The sequence below is a fragment of the Lissotriton helveticus genome, chromosome 6 (assembly GCF_964261635.1).
Source record: "Lissotriton helveticus chromosome 6, aLisHel1.1, whole genome shotgun sequence".
Lineage (NCBI taxonomy): Eukaryota > Metazoa > Chordata > Amphibia > Caudata > Salamandridae > Lissotriton > Lissotriton helveticus.
In genome coordinates, this window is record NC_136067.1 from 1,070,493,902 (window position 1) to 1,070,519,074 (window position 25,173).

Here is a 25,173-nt window from a genome sequence, read left to right on the forward strand (position 1 = left end):
TTCCTCCAATTGTTGATAATCAGAGCATTGAAGCATGTACTCATAGTCTACACACCTCTAAGCCTGCAGTACACTGATTATGTGCACATTACATAGAAGCAGTCATCACAATGACTACTCTTGTTGCATTCTAATCATACCTTGAAGCAATGGAATGTTGTGGCATGTACACTGTAACAGACACACCATTGTAATGTTTCCTTAAAACTGTTGACACTATCTTATCAGATAATCTAAAAAATATACTTAGTTACACAAATACAGTTCTGTCAAGTGTTAGGATGCAGCATGAGGAGACATATTGCCTTCCCAAATAGATTCAAGGTTATAGATCTGCCCCCTATAAATGAGAGAGTAAATTCTCAGAGAGACAAGCAGTGCAAGTTTGGCTCAAAATAAGCCCTCTTTTATAATTAAATATACAGTGAAAACCACAGTCAATATTCAATGAAGAAAGTGTTACCTAAGGTCAAAAAAGAGATAGAGCATGGGAGAGGATATGGCGTAAAGGCTAGAGCGGCTGATTTTGAAGCTTGGGAATCGGGTTCGAGTCTCGGCAGGAGGCTCAACATCCTGTGACTCCGGGTATATAACTTAGGGCTTGATTTAAATTTCACAGACGTGTTACTCCATCACAACAGTGATGGATATCCGGCCTGATGAAGTATAAACCCCATAGGATATTATGGGATTTATATTTTGGCCGACAGGATATCCATCACCTTTGTGACGGAGTAATCTATCCACCGAAATCTAGATCAGACTCTTACTCTCTCCATGCCTAAAAATGAATGTGTCCATCTGTAATGCAGCTGGTACTCATGTAAAGCTCTCCAATACCTTTGGGTAAGGTTCCGGCTATATAAAACTGCAAAATAAAATCACAGTAAAGAATAAAAAGCAATAACACCTAATACCATTCCCTCAATTAATAATAATTAGTCCCCTACTGTAACGTACAGCTAACGGTGACGTCACCTATATACATGCGAACATTCCATGGTGACGCGGTGTGACGCTACATGACAGAAATGGAAAACATACTAAAACATAACTTTGTGTCCCCATAACCAGCATAACATATACGACACCTACTGACCTAATGTCATCGAATTTCGCTACACACAAAACATTGACAGACTTATGAAATAAATAGGCTCACTGAGCACCAGACAAGAAGAACCTTGAACCGTTATATTTGTGAAGGAAAGGTTCCTCCAGAGTTCAACAAAAACTATGTATCATCACAAAACATTTCATTTGTGCACATTTTGATGTGTGTGGAGAGAGAAGACATGAAAATAGGCAGCTAAGTTTATAATTATAAGGAGGAAGTAAAGACTAGTTCGGGCCAATTCAATGAAACCCAGGTATGTTGTGTGCAAAATCATTCACAATTTAACAAATTCGAGGAACGAGGGCTTTTGAAGAGACAGGTCCATCATACATGCCCAATAACAAGTGAAACAAGGAGTGGTATGCAGATCCTAAGGGAGATAAAGAAAGAGGACCAAATGGGGGGGGCCCTAAGGGATGGAAGAGCACCAGGTGAGTGAAGGATCAGAGGGGGAGAGCTCCAATAAGGATCAAGGGCCCTCACACATCCCGAGAGGTGTCATGCTTCATCGTTGGGCCGGTGCTGCAATGCATAACGGGTCCCTCAGGGGGGCTCTTTGCCAGAGGTTTTCAGATTGGTATGCCAGGAGGCCCTATGTGTGGGGCTGGAGGGGCATAAAGTGGTGAGTGGAGTGGGTGCAGCACATGTATTAAAATAGCTATCAGTGCTCCAGGGAACCTTTATTGACTCGGCACTATGCTATGGTTAAAAAGACTGGAGGAGTCTTGACTGGCAGGAGGAATTCAACCTGTCACAGCTCAATGTGTATTATCATGAAGGTGAGGGAATTAAAAGGTCGACATGTTTCATGCCTAAAATACTCTGTGTGGATGTGTGGTGTTTCTTCAGGACGGAGGGAGAAAACCTGATCTACTCCTGAATGTAGGTGGCAGTCTTCAGGGTATTTGTACCGTCACATATACATGGATTCAAGTCAATCCAAAAGGTGGGGGGGCAAGCAAGTGAATTGTCCTTCTTGCAAACCTGGAAGGTAATGGAGGAGACAAAAAGGGGAAACAAGATACAGCCATCAAACAATCATTAAGAACTCATGGACAATAAATCGGAACTAGTGAAATTCACATCGCTCCCTTAACCAAGATGTGACTAACAGTGGTCATATTGAAGACCCACCTCGTGAGGTAGCACCAGTGTCTGTGTCGGATCACTGACAGAATATAGAATACAAGAATATCGACTTACCAGAATATTGAGGTAAAAATATAGAATGACAGAATATCGACTCCCTATCTACAAACAGGTTAGTGCAAAAATATTGAATAAAAAATATCGATGTTGAAAATATAGAATGCTAAAATATCGAATTTTTTAAATGTCTTAAAAGTAATATTTTACAACAAGGGGTGGTGATGGACAGAGTCTCTGAATTAAGCAGAGTACTCTCACCCAGTCAAGAGATCAGGGCTAGATCCAACACCGTTTTTTAGCTCATTGCACCATCCCAGTTTCAGAACCTGGCTGTATGCAAATTAGTCTGTCCCTGGCCCAGTGCATCATGGAAACAGGGCAGACCAGACTACAAAAGCCAATTCTTACACTGGGAAGGAAACAAGTTTCCGGGGACCGGTTTCTGCCATTTCAGGCGTCTTCGGCCCGGCTTGCTTGAATCCTGATGGTGCAATGAGCAAGGGACTCACATCTGAGTATACCCTTCCACGCTTAGGGTGGACAAAATAATTTACAACAAGGGGTGGTGATGGACAGAGTCTCTGAATTAAGCAGAGTACTCTCACCCAGTCAAGAGATCAGGGCTAGATCCAACACCGTTTTTTAGCTCATTGCACCATCCCAGTTTCAGAACCTGGCTGTATGCAAATTAGTCTGTCCCTGGCCCAGTGCATCATGGGAACAGGGCAGACCAGACTACAAAAGCCAATTCTTACACTGGGAAGGAAACAAGCTTCCGGGGACCGGTTTCTGCCATTTAAGGCGTCTTCGGCCCGGCTTGCTTGAATCCTGATGGTGCAATGAGCAAGGGACTCACATCTGAGTATACCCTTCCACGCTTAGGGTGGACAAAATAATTTACAACAAGGGGTGGTGATGGACAGAGTCTCTGAATTAAGCAGAGTACTCTCACCCAGTCAAGAGATCAGGGCTAGATCCAACACCGTTTTTTAGCTCATTGCACCATCCCAGTTTCAGAACCTGGCTGTAGGCAAATTAGTCTGTCCCTGGCCCAGTGCATCATGGGAACAGGGCAGACCAGACTACAAAAGCCAATTCTTACACTGGGAAGGAAACAAGCTTCCGGGGACCGGTTTCTGCCATTTCAGGAGTCTTCGGCCCGGCTTGCTTGAATCCTGATGGTGCAATGAGCAAGGGACTCACATCTGAGTATACCCTTCCACGCTTAGGGTGGACAAAATAATTTACAACAAGGGGTGGTGATGGACAGAGTCTCTGAATTAAGCAGAGTACTCTCACCCAGTCAAGAGATCAGGGCTAGATCCAACACTGTTTTTTAGCTCATTGCACCATCCCAGTTTCAGAACCTGGCTGTATGCAAATTAGTCTGTCCCTGGCCCAGTGCATCATGGGAACAGGGCAGACTACAAAAGCCAATTCTTACACTGGGAAGGAAACAAGCTTCCGGGGACCGGTTTCTGCCATTTCAGGCGTCTTCGGCCCGGCTTGCTTGAATCCTGATGGTGCAATGAGCAAGGGACTCACATCTGAGTATACCCTTCCACGCTTAGGGTGGACAAAATAATTTACAACAAGGGGTGGTGATGGACAGAGTCTCTGAATTAAGCAGAGTACTCTCACCCAGTCAAGAGATCAGGGCTAGATCCAACACCGTTTTTTAGCTCATTGCACCATCCCAGTTTCAGAACCTGGCTGTATGCAAATTAGTCTGTCCCTGGCCCAGTGCATCATGGGAACAGGGCAGACCAGACTACAAAAGCCAATTCTTACACTGGGAAGGAAACAAGCTTCCGGGGACCGGTTTCTGCCATTTCAGGCATCTTCGGCCCGGCTTGCTTGAATCCTGATGGTGCAATGAGCAAGGGACTCACATCTGAGTATACCCTTCCACGCTTAGGGTGGACAAAATAATTTACAACAAGGGGTGGTGATGGACAGAGTCTCTGAATTAAGCAGAGTACTCTCACCCAGTCAAGAGATCAGGGCTAGATCCAACACCGTTTTTTAGCTCATTGCACCATCCCAGTTTCAGAACCTGGCTGTATGCAAATTAGTCTGTCCCTGGCCCAGTGCATCATGGGAACAGGGCAGACCAGACTACAAAAGCCAATTCTTACACTGGGAAGGAAACAAGCTTCCGGGGACCGGTTTCTGCCATTTCAGGCGTCTTCGGCCCGGCTTGCTTGAATCCTGATGGTGCAATGAGCAAGGGACTCACATCTGAGTATACCCTTCCACGCTTAGGGTGGACAAAATAATTTACAACAAGGGGTGGTGATGGACAGAGTCTCTGAATTAAGCAGAGTACTCTCACCCAGTCAAGAGATCAGGGCTAGATCCAACACCGTTTTTTAGCTCATTGCACCATCCAAAAAAGTAATATAACATTAATTAAATAATAAATATAATAAAGTAAAACATACTCAAACTTACTTTAAAAAGGTCAAAATAATAAATAAAAGGTAATCTAAATAAATAAACACATTTTAATGTTTATAATATATATATATATTAATTTAATAAAATTAAAAAGTAATTATTATTGATAATTTGAAAATGTTAAAAACATATTTTAAAATATAATTACATATATATAAATAAAGCGATAATACAAATATAAATATGAATTATATATATTAGGTTAAAACATAAAAAATATATTTTTTAATTAATATTTTACAGTACATTAAATATAACAATAGTGAAAACATTGCATAACGCATAACGGCGGGGATAAAATTACTATTCCCACTCCAGTGAGTGCAACAGTAGGGAAAGCGTGGGATAGCGGGAGGGTAAAAATTACTATTCCCACTCCAGTGAGTGCAACAGTAGGGAAAGTGTTGGATAGCGTAGGGGTAACAATTACTATTCCCACTCCATAGAATGCAACAGTAGGGAAAGCGTTGGATAGAGTAGACATAAAATTGTCTATTCCCACTCCAATGAGTGCAACAGTAGGGAAAGCATTGGATAGTGGGAGGGTAAAAATTACTATTCCCACTCCAGAGAGTGCAACAGTAGTGAAAGCGTTGGATAGTGTAGAGGCAAAAATTACTATTCCCACTCCAGTGAGTGCAACAGTAGGGAAAGCGTTGGATAGCGGGAGGGTAAAAATTACTTTTTCCACTCCAATGAGTGCAACAGTAGGGAAAGCGTTGGATAGCATAGGGGTAAAAATTACTATTCCCACTCCAGTGAGTGCAACAGTAGGGAAATCGTTGGATAGCGTAGACATAAAATTTACTATTCCCACTCCAGTGAGTGCAACAGTAGGGAAAGCATTGGATAGCGGGAGAGTAAAAATTACTATTCCCTCTCCAGAGACTGCAACAGTAGGGAAAGCGTTGGATAGTGTAGAGGTAAAAATTACTATTCCCACTCCAGTGAGTGCAACAGTAGGGAAAGCGTTGGATAGCGGGAGGGTAAAAATTACTATTCCCACTCCAGTGAGTGCAACAGTAGGGAAAGCGTTGGATAGCGTAGGGGTAAAAATTACTATTCCCACTCCAGAGAGTGCAACAGTAGGGAAAGTAAATACTTCATATATGAATAAAAAAATATATATATTAATACCAATTACAAATTAATAAAAAGTAATTAACAATTTTACATAACATTATAATTAATTAATTAAAAATACAAATAAAAATTAATTATTAAAAATGATTACCTATTAAAAAAATTATTTACCAATTAACAATTAATTAATTAACAATTAAAAATTAATTAAAAATTACAACAACAAAAATAAATAAAATAAAATATTTAATTAATTACAATTAAATTACTTCCCACCCTATTCCCCTATAAACACACAACCCGCAACAGAAAATAAATTAATAAAATTAACATAATTATCCATTATTTAAAATTAATTACCAATTATATTTTAATTATTTACCAATTAAAAATTTAAATAACAATGAATTCAAAATAAATACCAATAAATAAATTAAAAAATTAAATTATTTATAATTAAATTACTTCCCACCCTATTCCCCTATAAACCCACAACCCGCTACAGAAAATAAATTAATAAAAGTAACATAATTATCAATTAATCAATTAATTAAAATTAATTACCAATTATATTTTAATGAATTACCAATTAACAATGAATTAACAATTAATTCAAAATAAATACCAAAAAATAAATTAACATATTTAATTCATTATAATTAAATTACTTCCCACCCTATTCCCCTATAAACCCACAACCTGCTACAGAATTATATTACGCAAAAATTAAATACCATAACATTAATTAATTAAAATAAATTATAAAATAAATATACACTTTTCACTCATATACTAACATAAAAAATCACTTTAAAAAATTGGATATTATTAAAAAATTGATATTAACTTACCTCAAATTCGATATTTTTGTTGTCTAAATTTTGTCCATTCTATATTTTTGTTGTCTATATTCTGTCCATTCGAAATTTTGTCCATTCTATATTTTGAATTCGATATTACTGCTATTCTATTCGATATTTTTGTAGTCTATATTCTGTCCATTCGATATTGTGTCAATTCTATATTTTTTATTCGATATTAATGCAAATCGATATTAAAAACTTGATATTTTGAGTGTATACCGTCGGTGTCACAACAGGTGCAGCACACAAAAAATTGACAAGTAAAAACAAACAGAAAACTAGTAAAAACTAGTAAAAAGCATGCTGTTTACATGCCCAATGACGCTGTAGTGGACGCAACAGCAAACTGGTAGTAGTGTGTCTATGTGGCAAAGAGCAGCCGGCACTTTAGCTGTGTTAAAGTTTTTAAAGACGCTTGTTTGAGGTCGAATACATAAGCCCAAGTAGCAAAAAGAATTACCATGAAAAGCACAAATGTGTCCACATTGAAAAGCTGGCAAGGTCCTGCTGGAAAGGCTTCAAAACTATTCTCCATCATATTTGGGGTCTATGTTTAGGAGCTTTTAGAACAGTCGTGCCAAGGGAAACGATACACTATACACCCAAATGTAGAGCATAAGAAAGTGTTACTGCAGCTTGGACAGGAGAGCCAGTGTGGACATGGCGCTGTAATGTTCTACTGCATGAGACTCCGTGATGTTCCAGCTTTTTTTGCTTGTGCAAATGAGGTCAATCGACTAAGATGTCTCATCTACAATGCACTTTCAATCACTACGGGTCATTCCAGGGGGCACAAAGTAAAACAAAATGGAAACTAGAATGCGGCACTTGTAGAGATGAACTACTCTGATGACAGTATATTTTAATTATCATTTATGGTATTTTGTTCTTAGGTTGGATTGGACAACTCAACCAGAAGTCAAGGCACAGTCTTTTTCAGGAAAAGAAACTTTCTGATGTGAGTACCCATATGTTCATATTTGCTAGGCGTTTTGTAAAGGCTAATTGTAAAAATTACTACAAAGAAAATAACAGGGTCCGGTTACATAGACTGCTGTAGCACACAGGTAATGTGTAATGATTACTCTTAGTGGAATATAGGGAGGTTGGGAGGTAGGAATGTGACAGAGAGGAATTCTAGGAATGTGGGGGTGTAAGGATTCTGGTGGGGACAGTTGGTGGATGGAAGAGTCAGTGCCATGTTGGTGGATGTTAAGCTGTCTTTCTACTACATAAATAAATCTTTTGGAATCACCCTGGGTCGTGTGTGTATTTCCCACACAAATTGGCGACGAGGATGGGTAGAAATATAGCACTCACTTCACTTTTTCCTGGTGTTCAACAAATTGCTCCTGGTGCTCACCAACCACGAACACGCAGCGTCAATCTTCAAATATCGGGACAAAGTCCTTATGACTATGAGCTTGGCAAATGTGATGTGATGCTGTCATTACTATCCCTGTTTGGGAATTTTTAAAGGCTCATTGCAGCATGAGTGTCAGAAGAGGTGTGCCCAGAGAAAGGTTGCATTCACTTCGCAGCTGTCACTTCGAATTAGCCAGCATGTCATAGGAGGTGTGTGAGGAAGTCTCCGCACAACCAGACCTGCGCAAGTTTGAGGGCATGAACCATCGCGTGGGGGCAGAGGTAAACTTCATCATGTACCATCACGTTCTCCTTAGTGGCCTTCCTGGATGGGGTTAAATTCGATGCCCAAACTAATCGAAACGGTGTTCTCGCTCACACGCCTGCATCTACGTTGACAGGCACACCTGAACTTTTTATTGCTGGCATTTCTGTTGTGTTTGTGCATCTGCATCCATGGTGACAGGCACACCTTAATTTATATGACTGGCAGTTTTTGAGCAACTGCATTTAAGGTGACAGGCACACCTGAAGATTTAATTGTTCTGCAAAGAAACTATGTCATGTGGTACTTGCAGTAGTGTGTAGTATAAAGGTGATTACTTTTACAATACATTTTTGATTAATTAGAATTTAGTTTTCTTTACTTGGCATTTTTGATAAGTGTTTTGTTGTTGTTTTGTTTTGGATTATTTCCCTAAATACCAGTTTTGAATGATATATTAACAATGGCTAATATTGCAGCTCCATCTCATTTCCTGCAAGCTGCTGGGTAACCAAAAATGAAATGAAAATTATGGTACCCCATGTTTACCTTATGTGGAGATTCTAGGGGATGAAGATTGTTCTGCAAAAAGGAAACTATCTTTGCTAAAGCATTTCGCAGGTGGGGTAGTTTTAAAGGTATTCAATAATCTTCCCCCTTTGGAGGTCAATGTAGCTGCATTCATTTTCCCTACCACCAGAGCAGAGACATTGATGACTATGATGTGAGGTCCACCGAATATTGCTAGAAGAGGCAATAATCCCATTGTAGATATAATCATATGCTGATGTTGGCTATCTTTATTGAAAAAATCATATGTCTTTTGTGTAATTCTAGTACAGATAGCTTCTTTGACAAATTTCAATAGTTGCTATTTTAGTACCTGCTGAAAAATCTACATGTAGTAACACGCACAACTAATGACTTGTTTCTAGTACGAGTGGTTAGCGTCATCACTCAAGAAATAGACAATACAGAACATCCCCTCTCACTAGGGTTAGGAGCGGTGGCGGGCGGGATAGCTAGTGATGGCAATGGGTCAGTAACATTATGGAATGTACAATTGGAGGGGGTAATTTACTCTAGGGGCATTGAAGGGCGGGCCCCTCAAAATTCACCAGAACTAGAACTCAATACACGATCTGATCCCCACCTACATCTGAGAGTGATAAAGCCTTTATTTTATTTTCTATCTTTAGAATTCCCTGGAAACTCTTGGAAGTTGAATATAATTACCTACATTACACACAGTGGAGATTGATTTGGGCCCCAGACCTGTGAGGTTTTTTTCCCACACTGAATTATAGGCACAGCTCCTCATGTTTAATGTGAGCTTGGTATTAATAATCATATATGTCTTTGACCCATAGGCATTTTTGGAATGTAATCCCTTCCTTGAAGATAATAGTGTGTATACATGGTTCTCTTCCCTCGTACAGTGGACATTGACACACAACACTGGGCGTTTCATGTCCCACTAGGTCTCAGGCACATTTCTTCTTTCCATTATAAACCAAGTATTCATGACATTACATTTTATCCTATAGGGAACAATGCTTTTAGAATAATTTACCTCGTTGGAAGATATTTGTATGTATACTGGTTGATCCCTTGCTGGGCACAATATTAGATTCCATTGCATGACCGCCAGTGCATGTAATTATGTAGAGTAGTTCCTATTATTCCAATAGGCTCTGCGCATTGGAATAATATCTTCAATAGTATAGACCTAGGGCAGAGGTTAACTAGGTCTTCTACCGACGATATTAGACTTAAAGTTTTGTGTTTGCCAGCTAGCTCAGAGTTCACTAGAAACTTTCTCGAATAGGCAAGGAAGAGTTTAACCTCCCTGGATAGACAAGAAGGGATTTAGTTTCTGACAACCATAGAACATGACAACTTTGCTCTCCCCTAATCAAGAGTGTATCTCTAGGAGGAGCCAAGATGGCGGCGGAGACGGACTGGTAGTCTCCCGGCTCCCCGAGCCTTTGTTTTACTCACAGCTATCCTGTCGATTATCCTGCTATTGTGCACCGGCGGGATGTTGGGGAATGTGTACTGATGCTGTAGGTGTCCCTCCGGTGTCCCTACCTGCCTGCTAACTTGGGATTCCGTCGAGCTGATCTGCCGAGGTCTGCCCTAGCCCTGGAACCGGATCTGTGTTCGCAGCGCGCTGCCTGTGATGACTGCAGCTGCGGGGGTCGCGCATACAGGAGCGGAGCGGACATCCTGCATCGTGTTCTGAGCCGTGAGGTCACTTGACCGGGCACTTGCGTGGAGGGTGATTTTTGACCGGCTGGGAGTCTACCTCACTGCTCTCCGTCTGCTGACGCTGGGGGTGAGCCGTGCCTTGTTTTCTTAACTTTGGCGATGTTCCAGCTAACGGGGCTCATTACTTAGCCTGCCTCTGCCTTGGCCGATCGGAAGGGGATTCTGCGCTGTGTGCTATTCACAATTACGGACCTTTACAGTCCCGGGGGAATTGACCCCTGCAGCATAGCGCTGATCCTGCCTGGGAATCTTTGTTAACCCCCTGACGGCATTGTAATGGCGGCTGGCTCCCCTGTGGTGATGGCGGATGGCGTCTCGACTACTGCATGTTGTGCCCAGCGCGGACCCGAGTGGGATGTTGACCTGTATGCCGCTCCTCGCAAAGTGGAGGTAATGGGGAATCAATCGGCATTGACCTACGCTTCGGTTCTCATCGCTCTTCATCAACTGAGAGACGAATGGCGTGTGTGCTCACGACTATTGGGGGAGAAGCTGGACGGAGTTGCATTTGGATCGGATTATACTTTCCCAATCCGCTTTCCTTGCTGCGTTGTTCAGCCTCAGCTGCTTTCTGCCTGTGATACATTGTTGCCGCGAGAGTGTGTGCCGGAGCGGCTTCCTGACGGAGGTACTGTGTGTGGACTGCGATCTGTCTACCTTAGCACTGCTACATTGTCTGTCGCCTTAATGCTACTTGCAACCTCGGCGTTCATGGAGCCGCTGATACAACATTTGGATATCCTGGCTGACTGTGCCTCTCTAGTGACGGCGTCGATGCACTGTACTTTGCAACGCACTGCCGCTTTGGATAAGCTGCTCCTTTTGTTTGATGGCGTTGTTTGGGACTGGCGACCTCCATCTTGTCTCTGGACTTCTCCTTTTTGTCGAGTGCGGCCATTTTGTCTCTTTGTCTTGGTTGGGGCGGGCCTCCTGAGGGCGCCATGTTCTGGGGCACGTTTGCGCACTGGCCAGGGCTAGGGGGAATTTTTCTCTACGGACATGTGCTTGATTGGCGGGTGGGGACTCGTGCAGGGGCGCTTCTTCGTTTTGTGCTGTTGTTCTGTGAGATGACTTTCCCCACTTTCTCCGGTGCCTAATGCTGTACTGTTGTGTTCATAGTGTACTACTTATTTGTGGCTGGGGTGACCGAGCGCATACAGAATTGACCCTCTTCTCAGCGATGGCCGGGCTTGTGGGGATTTTGTCGTTCGGGCCAGGGCTGTGGGTTTTTCCTCGTTGGGTTTTGCTGGGTTGGCTGGCGGGGCCCGGACTGCATCACATTCTGCTATGTTGATTGCGTTCGGTGTGCTGATTTTACCCCCCTTCCGAGTGTGATTGCGATGTCCTGTTCTTTGCTCTTGCCGAGGGGGTGGTGGGTTTTGTGCTGGCCCGGGGATCTGGGTGTGACTGATTCTGAGTTTGGTTATAGGTCTTCCGAGTCTACTGTTGTGCACGACGTAGACGTTTTATGTGGCTGGGGAGTCCGGGAGATTTGATACTGGGTGGGCTCCTCCCCACCTTTTTCCTTTTCTGGGAGTACTGGATTAGTTTATTCTTTTCTTACTCCCTATATTTCAAGTGTGAGGGGTTCTTCTTCCCTTTTTCTTTCCCCTTTTTTTCTTTTTCTTCTCTTTTTCTTTGTCTGTATTTCGGGTTCGTTAATGGGCGACAGACACTCTGCAGGGGGGGGGTAGGCCGTAGCCTCCGCATTGGTGTAGGGTGGGGGGAGGGTCTTATTTTTCTTCCTTTAGTTACTATGGGCCTTATTTTTCTATCTTTCTGCGCTTTCTTACCCTGTTTCTGGTCTGGGTCCGCTATAGGGGTTCGTGGGGGGGGTGGCACTGTTTGTGGTGCGTACATGCTGGCTGATGATCCTGTTGTTTTACTTTGTACCGCCATACTGCTCGAAGTCTTTATTTCCATTGTTGTTTTCAGTGATGATGCCGCCTGCCCATGTCGTGATGCTATTGTATGGACTCAGTTCTCCTTATTTCTTATTCTTCACTGCAACCTTACATGCTCCTTTTCCTCGGCGACATGACTCTCTTCAGTGTGACGTCCATTGATTGTTGCTATGTCTTTCGCTGCAGCTGGGGAACTGTATTGCTTGCGCTTGTGCTTTTGAAGTATTGTGGCCGGCCTGACGGTTGTGGGCCCGTATTTGTTCTTTTCTTCATGCACAATAAAGGTTTTAAAAAAAAATTTTTAAAAAAAATAAAAAGAGTGTATCTCTAGAGTCGTGTGAAAACAAAAGACAACTTATTTTACTCAGTCAGTTCAGTGCATTCTTAGTTTCACCAGATTGTAGAGAAAAGGAAGAGACGGGCGTGTTCAATAAAAGATGTTATTTATTGATCAGTCTCCTTTCTCATACAAGAGAAATGAATCGCTATTATTGTAATACTTATAGTTAAGTAAAGTGCATACAGTAAAGACAGAATTATAAAATAATACTGTAAAAGCATTGATATGGTTTCTGAGCCATATGATACTTTAAATGGATAAAATAGATACATACATATATACATTTGACTAATCGTACTCAACTGGTGCTTCTAACCACGCCTACCCCAATGTACCTGACCTAAGCCTAATACGTGGGCGGGAGTAGATAAGTAGCAGTTTAAGTTAAGTTTGCTTTGCCAAGGTACTGACTCGAGAATTCTCTGCAAGGGGTTATTCAGTTCTGTACCTGAGATCTAGAATGGTGGAGGGCTGGTATCTCTTATCCCAGGTCTTGATATTCCAGCTGCCTTCGAGGGCTGCTTGGAAGCGCCGGAGCTGGATTTCTCAGCAAGAGAAAGGCAACGTCTCGTTCTCAGCGCGTCAGGAAGGCGGGGCAGCGCCTGTGGGCTTCGCTCTCTGCTGGGCTCCTCGGCACGTCTCGCTGCTCTAATCTCGTCACCACCGCATGTGTTTGCTTAAGGCAATGTCGGTAATATTTATACCTGAAAGGTGCCGAGATTGACGTAAGGATGGACATATATACGTCAACAAGGATGTCATATGAACGGGCTTGTTCGCACATTCTTTTGCTGAAGTTCTCGGTGAAATCAAAACAATGGCTATGGGAATTTCCCAGGTCGCTGTAGGTTTGATTTGTTTTGAGAACTCCGTATGCCTTATCAGGGGCTGGAGGAATATCGCTTGTCCAATTAGATGGCATGCGTTATGACCTAATCAGATAACGCGCTTCCGTGCCGTGGTGTGGCTTAATCAGATAACGGTTTTTGCACCGTTGGATGGCTGCTAGTTAATTATTAACTAAACCAGGGTCAGGAATAGGGGAATCGATACCGTACCTATAGGAATACATCACACCCACTCCACGTAGACTATGTCCATATTTACAAATCTAGGCATAGTGAAACCAGTAGCGTTTGTGTATACCGTACTACCCCAAAATACATTCATATGTATCCAGAAAAATTGAAACTACGAAATATACGAAACACAATCACATGTACTATCACATGTACTATATGCACAAGCAGTCTAATAATGCTAAACACATAACGCATATATTCTTTTTTAAATCAGCATGAATAGATGCGAAAACCACACATGAAATGGCTCTTAATACAGAAAAAGTGCGAGACCATTTCATCACAATCATAAAGTTATGTATAATAGTGCTAGAGGATAGCGTATGTCTCGTGACTACCTAAAATAGAAATTTAGTTCTCTAAGAATAATGTCTACTTTAAGCAGAAGATAAGTGTCCCAAAAAATCGTAAATATTTTGGAATTGGGGAAAAAGTTCTTGCAGTCTGAAAAAATGATGAGAACATTTTTTTCCAGATCGCTTTTTAAAAGTTGAAGGCCAAATTCAGCATGTAGGGAACTCCGAGTGCTAGTCTGCTCAAAGTTATTCCTGCTGTTCTGGTGAAAACATCATATCATTTAGACTGTTGAAAAAACTGTCAACAGCTTCTTGCGTAAGTTCCACTAATTCGGAAAAAGTTGTTACCATGCATTCATGAGCCTGAGCATGATTGCCTCCATTGATGTTTTGATCAGCATAGCTGACTGAAGGTCGTACCTGATCGATGCTGCTTTCATCTTGTACTTCACTACCCCTCAATCGTAGTGGTGAAGTCTCCACGAATGCCGTCATCAGGATTGGTAGACGCTGGGGACAGCACAATGCATGAGCCGTTACCGGACCCAACAAGGTATCTGCGTCCATTGGCACATCCGATTGTAGTGCCAGACAGGTGTCCAACACGCATTCTTCGCCGCATAGCAAGCACCTTAATACAGGCATTACACAACTTTGCCACATTGGTCTAAATGAAAGAAACCAAGTCATGTTCAGGTCTCTAAGCCGGGATAGTCCAAGGATTTTAGTTACCCGGTCCCGGTAGCCAATGGCTAGGATCATTTCTTCCCTTGTCGCAGGTGTTTTGTCTGTGACATGGTTTGCCATAGCGAAATAACAGGATCAAAAATAGAATACCCGCTACTAGTCCCAAAAGGAGAGGAAGTCTGCCAAAAATGGAATGGACAAAGTCTAGAAAAATACCCAGGATGGCTTTGAATGGAGTTAAAGTACCCGAAAACACTGCTTTAAATACGCTGGAGACACCAGTGGTATCAGAAATATTTAAGATTTCGTTCAGTATTTCTGCGAAATGTATGGGGGAATTAGTTGATAATAATGAATGAATCTCTTCTGTTGTCCTTGCAACTTGGAGATCATACGTTTCTTTTGATGACGTGAGCCTTGTCGGCGTCTGTAAGAGCACAGTCTTCATTCTGCTTAAAGTATCTATTCGAATAGAAGCAATTTTCAAATCGGGCCATAACCTTGCCTCCCTGTCTGGAGAATCGTTCGGGAACAAAACTCGTTCACAGCACATGACCTTCCTAGTCACGGTTATGAGATAAGGTTTTCCGGGCAGCAAACTACAACATCTGCGATCTACTATTAGAATGTAACTCCCGTTCGAGAGTCTCCTAAAGAATGGTTCTATTTGTGTTGCAGGTGTGCCTAGCTGGTAACATGAAAGGTTATTCGAAGTCCCTTCACAGGCTCCATGCAAGCTAATACCCTGACACAGAAGTGTACCGCTTAGTGATCTTGCACAATTATTGCCACTGAGAAACACTTTCTGGGCTTTATTACTGACACATTCGTGTGTATAGGGCAAGTTCCATATTGACTTAATGTATCCTTTCCCCAACCTTTCATACTGGCCTGCCTGTATATATTTTTGGCAGAATTGAAACTGGAAAGTAGTTATCGGAATATTTATTATTCCATGTATTATCCATTCAATGACAGGTCGTTCTGACATTGTCAATGGTAATCTCTCAAGTCTTTCAATGCTCAGAATTGTATAGTCAGCACCCTTCTGCGCCAAACTGATTTGTTTATCAGTAAGGTTAAAGATATTAAATAATGACGTTGTGTTGATTAAACGCCAAGGCACATAGCCAGAACGCAGATTTTGTAACGTCCAGCCAAGCTGTACAATAGAACGCAATTGGGACTGACCGTGTTGTAACATCAGTAAGTCTTGCGATATTATATCGATTGCTGAAGACACAATGCTGTCCAGAGAATATATTCTGGAGGACAGAGTCATTAACCCATTGTCCACCACAGAAAGTGATTTTTCCAAATTAATACGGTCAATTTCCCGTATTTTTTCTGCTGTCTCAATTTGAGTTACTTTCCAAACTTCGTTATAAGCTGCATATATAGAGGCCGCTATGAAACGTTTTTGACGCTGTTTGCGTGGTCCCATAATGAAATCACGCAAGTCAGCACCTTCTGTAAGTAAAGTTAGGTGTTGCTTAATTTCAGCCAGTTTGGACGTTTGTAGCCATTGAAGGCAGAGCTTGCCCACGCTGTAGGTGGTTATTATCCCTGGATGTTGTCTCTGGGAATATCTAAGGTCTGGCCTAGTCAATGTGAACCCCTGTATTTTGTTCAGGAATCTGTCTTGACAGTTATTCGTATCTGTGGGCCAGATCAACCATTTTTTCCATTCAGGATGTGTTCTGTTTTGGTTTAATATATGTTTTACGTCTATCTCAACATCTATAGAGCTATTAATGTTCACTGTTGGCTTTGGAATAGACGGTTTGTTCAAATCTTTGATTTTGGCTAAGCCAAGACAGGTAGTTTGTTGAATAGTGTCATTCAAGAATATAATTTGTTCTGGGATCATGCAGGCTCTAAACAATGATTCTATACCTTGTACTTGCCAATCTCTTGTACCCCAAACAGTTTTTGCTTCAATATTATTGTTCCAGAAATCAAAACCAAATGTATTCACTTGCTCAAATGAATCTGAATATATCAATTTTGTGTTTGTAAGCATGGTCTTCATACCTGTCTTATTTGACAATTTGAAATAAAATGTTTCTGCATTACTTGTGTTAAACCCTGAAAAGTATGAATATTTATCATAAAATGTTTTCGAGCTATCTTTTGGAGGAGTAGCACAATGTTCCCATTGGTTATAATTTAAAACATTTCTAGGTTGTGCAGATTTATGTAGATAATGGTCACCATAGTGGTTATAGCAGAACATCTGATCATAATTAGACGAACCCTGCAAATAATCATGTTCTGTGAATTTAGCAGACATCACAAGATCAGACATCATATCATTAATACTTTCAAAGTCCCAATCATCAGCAAATGAGCTTGGTTTTACAAAGTCACTCAATGAGATTTTGAATTGGTGTGGATATTTCAGGATTTCAACCGGACCATAGATTTCATAATCAGTTTTGTCCCATGCTACACCGCCTGGTATAGGATTGGCTGTGAAGTTTACTGAAGAAAGTTCTCTTTTCTCGATGTGTGAAGATGTGTGTGGTTTAAGGACCAAGTTGATTTTCTTGCTTGCTGTGTCCATTTGAGCATATTTTCCTTCAATGAAATGTCCCAAGCATAGTACCATGATGAGCCAAAGAATGAGGATAAATGCACCTAAGGCCACTCAAAATTCAATCCATGGAGAAATCAGATAGGTTTCTTTTAGCTGTTGAAAATGTTCCTTAGCTTTATCTTTAAAAGTTTTTGTTGATGGCTGTTTCTTTGCTTCACTCAGGTCTTCAGATGAATCATCGAAGTTGATGAAGTAGCCGGATGCTGTTCTGTCAATTGTTCCAATTGCTTTTGGATTTTGCTTTGTTTCATTAGCAAAGTCTGTAGTTACATCATCATAGGTTGTTGTTTCTTGATGAAAAGCTTTAATTTGGGTTTTAAGAGGTTCAAGTTCCATTGCTTTGTTGCATAGTCCTTGTTGTTTCACTGTAGATTTTCCAAATGTGATCAGACTTCCAGTTTGAGCCTCTGTATTTGTAGCAAACATTGGTGTTCTGCTACTTCTTGGGAGTCCACTTGGCCTACTATTTGTTATCGGCCACATGATTGTGGTTTAACCAGTTCGATGGATATGACTCGGTTCTCCTTTTTACCAGCAAGGGGCGGTAGTACTACTGATCTTGTCCCGTTTGATAGACAAGACAGGAACTGCTTTTCTGTAAGAAGGCCCAAATTCCTTCTTTACCGCGATCTTTTCTCTGACTAGATCCCCGACTTTTGGAATCCAGACAGGCCTTGCTGGGACAGGTGGTTTCTCTTCAGTGGTTGTTGGCTGTTGTTTCAACTTTATGTTGCTCAGGTCTTTTCTTGTTTCATTTAAGTCCTGCAAAATAGCCAAACGATCTTTGATATCAAAGCTTTTGTCTTTAACCACTGAAGTCTGACTATCAAGATCTTGGATCATCATTCTAGTCCCGAACAATAGTTCGTACGGACTGAACCCTTTCAGAGAATTCCTTGGCAGGTTATTTAGACTACGTTGGACACTTATTAAATGTTTGACCCACCCAGCTCCCGAACCTAATACCTTTTCCGTTATAGATTGCTTTATGTCTTGGTTTTTTCTTTACACCATCCCGTATCCCTCAGGAAGGAAGTGAGAAGAGTCCCGCTATGCAATGCTCATTAGGCCATGCCTCCCCATAAGCTTGAGGGCTAAAAGGAATACATTAGTCAAAACGTAGCATGCTCCTAGCTTATATGCCATTATAGACTCGCAAATCTTTTTATAACAGTCCAGACGTCAGCCGAGCGCTGGGGTCTACATTATATGTGTAAATTTAGTCTTTTATGTTAATATGACGCTTTTTTTCATGATGGGTACTTTCTTATTGTTGTTGTTTTTCTTGAGCGAAATGCCATGGCAATAGTCCTCCTCGCTCGCCACTGCGATCTCTGTTACAGTCTGGGCAGTTTTTTACAATAATGTGATGATGCAAGCTCATGCCTGGCCACCAGTACACTGATTGTAATTCATCCAGAGAATCTTTTTGCTTAAGGTGTCTGAGACCCTCACCCATATGTGCGTCTGCTATTAACAAGCCTCTCCTGTCCGTGTTTGGAATTACTCTATCCCCCACTCCAGGGATTCGAGCAAAAGGGACTGAGTTTGCATCGATTATGTATGTATAATTGAGTGGATAATTGATCGGTAGCGCTGAACAGTCGCCTTTTGATGATGTTTTTACTGCCAGCACTGTTTCACCGTCAATGTATTTTACTGCACGCTTTTTTGTAGCTACGGAAGCCGATTTAGTTGCTACCGCTGTGGCTGTCTCAGCCAATGAATTCCCTGCAACGTGAACGCCATCACGCTGATGACTCAGTGTATGTATCACGTGAGTCTTTTGTAGTTCTTTTTGCAAAAGAACTACTTGTTCCCAAAGCATTTTATGCTTGATTGTGCCACCTTTTGCATCTTTAAAACCGTTCTGAACCCAGATCTGCAAGTATTCATTGTAAGATTGGACGCAGTAATATGAATCGCACACTATGAGTGTGGGGAATTCTCGATCGGTATTTTCAAGCGCCATCTTGAATGCCAGTAGTTCTGCTCTTTGAGCTGTACAGTCTCCCAGAGATTGCGTTTTAGTGACTACTGGTTTAAATTTTCCTTCGTGCCAGCGACCATTAACAATCGCGCACGCAGCACTGTAGGCTTGCTTACCCCCCACTGCGGGTTGTGCTGATCCGTCTGTATATATTATACAGCCGTAATGTTCTAGAGGCAGAATTTCGGTCGGTGGAGGACATTCGAATTCATATTGGAGAAATTCTTGTGTTTTTAAATTGGGATCAAATTCGTATACCACGTCTGTTGCAGCAAGAGAGTTAGCCCACTGTATCCACCTCGGATGGAGTGCTTTAGCATTCGGAATGCTTGCCTTTGTTACCGCCTCTAGGGCTGGTATAGGTGTCACGATTATTATTCGTTTACCCTGTGCTAGGGCCCGCTCCTTTGCTACAGCAGTCTGTACCGCGGTCAGAAATGTTTCCGTTGGGCTAAATTTCATTTCAGCTTTTGTGTACAAGTGTGATTTGTATGCTATTGGTACCTTCTCTCCCTCATTAGAGGTCAGGTATGTGAATCCGCATCTTCCTGGGATGACTCGAATCACAAGGTTGCGTGTATTCTCACGTGTTTGTAATTTTGTTTTAACTAACATATCTGTTTGTAAAGATCTCAAAATTTCTGTGTGTTTTTGAGTCCAATTGCTTCTTTTAAAATCTGGTTTTATAAGATCATAGAGAGGTTTAATTCTCTCTGCATAATTTATAATGTAAGTTCTTCCGAAATTTAGGAAGCCTAGAATTGATTGTAAGTTTTTCAGTGTTCTAGGTGCTTGGATTACAGCACATTTCTCTAGGAAATTGTCAGCCAGGCTTTTGCCTTCACTTGATAGTTCATATCCTAAAAACAGGACTGTTAGATGGGCAATTCTTGACTTTTTAAAGTTGAATTTGTAACCCTCTGCTGCGAACCCAAGTATTATGGTGTTCACTCTTTTCAAGTGAGTATCCAAGTCATCATCTGTTAGATAGATGTCGTCGACATAAGATAATGCCTCGTCATCATATGTTTGTAGTAATTCTGTTACTCTCGCTGAGAATAATCCTGGGCTGTTCTTGAACCCCTGGGGCAAACGACAGAAAATTTTTTGCGTGCCATTTATTGAGAACGCCGTCAAATATCTGCTCTCTGGTGCTATATTTTGACAAAAGAATCCATTAGAAATGTCTAATGTGGTTTTGTATTTTTTGCGCACTATGTTATTCATTAGTGCAGCACTATGCGAGTTTTGTACTGCAAATGTTTTGCAACATGAGTTAAGATGTCTGTAGTCCAAAACAAGACAATATGAATTGTCTGGCTTGGAGACAGGAAACAAAGGGTTGTTCATTTGTGAGGTGCAAGTTTCAATCACCCCCTGGTATTCAAGTTGATCTAGGATCTCTTTTACCTGTTTTTTAGCTTCTTGCTTAATCGGGTACTGCCTCTGTGCAGTAGGTTGTGATTTTAACTGGATCTTGTGAGGAGGAGAGTCCTCATCCCATCCCACATGATTTTTATATAAGGCAGGGGCTTGAGCTACTGCCCACTTTCTTGCAAGTGTATATTTTTTATGAATTGGAATATGGTTTGAGAAGGCAGGCATAATTATTTCTTCGCCATGTGGGCACTCCCTGACAAACTCTGGAGGCCAGTCTCGTTCAGCTAGAAGGATGTCATAGCCCTTGGACAGATTATCCCAAAATAGTCCCCTTATTTTTCTAATCTTATCCCCCTCTATACGCAATGTTATTTCATATATTTTATGAGGTTTGCTAACTCTGGTATCTGCAGTTTCCTCCTGAATGTATTCATTCGTGTCCACTGTCTCCAGATGATTCATAAGGACTTTGCGAGCTATGCTCACTTCTGCTGCACTGTCTAGCATTGTCTGAGCCCATTCTCCGTTTTTCAGCTGTGTCCTCAGTATTCTCGGCATTGTTAATTACTTTAATACTGGCTACCTTCTTTTTTGGAAATTTTAATTTTTTATTCAGATGAGCAGGTTCTTTGTCTTTGGACTTGACGTGCTCTTCCCTGTGTTCAGATCGTCCTCTTCTTTCCGATTTCTGCGAGGAAGTCTGAAAAGATTGAGAGGGACGTGTATCAATATCTTGATATTTATCAGGTTTTTTTATATTATCCCTATTTCTAAGGTTGTATTTTTTCACAGAGGGCTCCCTTTGGGGAGACTTACGTCCTTGGTCAGGAGATCTTTCTCTCCGCCGAGGAGACCTTCCTCTGGACTGGAATCTTTTTTCTTTAGGATTGGATTGTTTATTTCCATCCCAGCTCTTTTTTTTACTGTTTACATTATTTTTAATAAATACTTTTTCAGGACTTTCAACTAGTTGGGGTTTCACTGGTATTCCACTCAAACTATCTCTTCCTAGTTCTTCATAGGATTTTTCTATGATTCTGGCAATTTCAAATGGTTGGTCTGCTATATTTGTCTCTTTTAACCTCTGGCGAATCGCCACATTTGCTGCTTCTCCCTTTATGTTGGCTAATAATATTGCAGAAACCTGCTTGAAATCTTTCAGTAATTTCATACCGAGAGTTAAAGCGGGTTCTGGACCGTATTCATCTTGAATCTGTTTTAGCACATCTGGTATTACTGACATGGATGGTACACCATGTGTTTTTGTGTAAATGGAAGCAAAGACTGTTCCCCAAGTGTCACAGTCCTCCACATGTGGTGCGATTCCCATTGGAAGACAGATAGTCAGAATCCTATGTTTCTCAACAGGGGTGGTATCTGGAAACACCGCCTCTATTTGAGTGATTTTTTGTGCTAGCCAGAAAGGAATTTGTTCCCGTTTTGCGGGTACCTTACCTAGACAGGACTGTATGTTCTGTGGTGTAATTTTATTTGTGTTCCCCTGATGACTGGTCAGCTGTGGAATTTTAATTGCTGGTTGGATTGTTGAAGTCCGCATTACATATTGGACTAATTGTCTATGTATTTTTATTAGTTGTTTTAGCTGTGCTAAAAGATCTGGTGCAGGCATTTCTTCAATGTCTGGATGTGGTGTGTATCCGGCTAGGACCGGCCACGTTGCTCCTGGTCTACCTAGTGGACCGAGCCTGGTGATGTGATTATTATGTTTTAGGGCGCCATCAAACAAGAGCAGGTGCTCTTGGAATTTGAGTGGTATTTCCACCTCCTCGAAAGGAGTGTACTCATTAGGAGGTTCCTCTATTTTGTAATAGTGGAAGTCCTTTGTTACAGCGTTTGCTGCTGGAAAGTTTATCCATGAATAGAATACCTCTGTCTGCCGATATTCGTGTGCCTCAATTACGAATATGACTGTACCACCTCTTGGTGTCAGCCCATTTTCTATAAGTTTTAAAGTTATAGATTTTCTTATGTTGACCGGGATGAGTATTATATCCGGGTCATTTTCCTGCAGAGTATTATCAGCTGCTAGGAGTTCAGCTGCTAGTCTAACTGTCTCCCTTTCGTCTTTACTTTCTGTCATTTCACTGACAGGAAGGTTATTCTGTTTGTTTGCAGATCAAGTTTCCATGGAAACAAAGATTAGATGCACAATATTTTGGAACAGTGTATCCTTCAACGTTGAATAAACCAAGAACCATACATAGGAGTCTCCTCCTGCGAGGTTTGGCGGATATGACCTTTCACCCACTCCAGACGTCTTTGGAGTATTATGGGTAAAAAGGGGTCTGTGTGAAAAAGCACGACTGAGTTACTCTAATGTCTTGCGTTAGTTTTATCGCCTATCCAAACCGTTGGGCGCCATGTAGTGTAGTTCCTATTATCCCAATAGGCTCTGCGCATTGGAATAATATCTTCAATAGTATAGACCTAGGGCAGAGGTTAACTAGGTCTTCTACCGACGATATTAGACTTAAAGTTTTGTGTTTGCCAGCTAGCTCAGAGTTCACTAGAAACTTTCTCGAATAGGCAAGGAAGAGTTTAACCTCCCTGGATAGACAAGAAGGGATTTAGTTTCTGACAACCATAGAACATGACAACTTTGCTCTCCCCTAATCAAGAGTGTATCTCTAGAGTCGTGTGAAAACAAAAGACAACTTATTTTACTCAGTCAGTTCAGTGCATTCTTAGTTTCACCAGATTGTAGAGAAAAGGAAGAGACAGGCGTGTTCAATAAAAGATGTTATTTATTGATCAGTCTCCTTTCTCATACAAGAGAAATGAATCGCTATTATTGTAATACTTATAGTTAAGTAAAGTGCATACAGTAAAGACAGAATTATAAAATAATACTGTAAAAGCATTGATATGGTTTCTGAGCCATATGATACTTTAAATGGATAAAATAGATACATACATATATACATTTGACTAATCGTACTCAACTGGTGCTTCTAACCACGCCTACCCCAATGTACCTGACCTAAGCCTAATACGTGGGCGGGAGTAGATAAGTAGCAGTTTAAGTTAAGTTTGCTTTGCCAAGGTACTGACTCGAGAATTCTCTGCAAGGGGTTATTCAGTTCTGTACCTGAGATCTAGAATGGTGGTGGGCTGGTATCTCTTATCCCAGGTCTTGATATTCCAGCTGCCTTCGAGGGCTGCTTGGAAGCGCCGGAGCTGGATTTCTCAGCAGGAGAAAGGCAGCGTCTCGTTCTCAGCGCGTCAGGAAGGCGGGGCAGCGCCTGTGGGCTTCGCTCTCTGCTGGGCTCCTCGGCACGTCTCGCTGCTCCAATCTCGTCACCACCGCATGTGTTTGCTTAAGGCAATGTCGGTAATATTTATACCTGAAAGGTGCCGAGATTGACGTAAGGATGGACATATATACGTCAATAAGGATGTCATATGAACGGGCTCGTTCGCACATTCTTTTGCTGAAGTTCTCGGTGAAATCAAAACAATGGCTATGGGAATTTCCCAGGTCGCTGTAGGTTTGATTTGTTTTGAGAACTCTGTATGCCTTATCAGGGGCTGGAGGAATATCGCTTGTCTAATTAGATGGCATGCGTGACCTAATCAGATAACGCGCTTCCGTGCCGTGGTGTGGCTTAATCAGATAACGGTTTTTGCACCGTTGGATGGCTGCTAGTTAATTATTAACCAAACCAGGGTCAGGAATAGGGGAATCGATACAGTACCTATAGGAATACATCACAATTACATCTGATGGAAATTAGTATGTTTCTGAAATATGGGCATCGTTCCAGGTCAGTTTCAAGAACGATTGGGGAAGCATGTCGATTTTAAGCATAACATCATACTGAATGAAGAGGCGATACCTGTGAGGCACAAAGTTAGGAATGTGCCATTGGCGTACCGTGATAAACTTAGAAGCATGCTGAATGATCTGGTTGAAAAGAAAATTATCAAACCTATAGTCCTTTCCTTGGGTGGCTCCCATCATTTAGTCTCTTAAGGTTTCTAGTGATCTCCATTTGTGCATGGATTTGCTCACTCTGAATAAAGAAATTTGGGTAGACAAACACCCTCTGTCAAATATGAATGAGTTCATATCAACCCTGGCAGGTCCTACAGTTTTTTCCACGGTAAATTTGGCAAGTGTGTACCACCAAGTGGAACTTTAATGAAACTTCAAACATCTTACACTGTTTGTGACACCGGAGGCTATGTTTCATTACTTCAATTAATATACAGCAGGCAAGAGGGGAATTTGCGCAAAAACAGTGTATGAATATCTGAGAGTTCATAGGATTCTCTAGTCTATGCTCTAAGGATGAGATACA

At 41.5% G+C, this 25,173-nt stretch overlaps 1 protein-coding gene across 1 annotated transcript in view; it reads left to right on the forward strand.

Annotated features, from left to right (window-relative positions):
• The window catches only part of LOC144762615 (chitin synthase chs-2-like), a 693,194-nt gene that overhangs the window by 605,505 nt on the left and 62,516 nt on the right, over nucleotides 1–25,173 (forward strand). Inside the window, exon 15 of the mRNA XM_078647842.1 lies at nucleotides 7,566–7,630. Coding sequence (XP_078503968.1) covers nucleotides 7,566–7,630 — 65 coding nt within the window. The remainder of the gene's footprint in view (nucleotides 1–7,565; nucleotides 7,631–25,173) is intronic.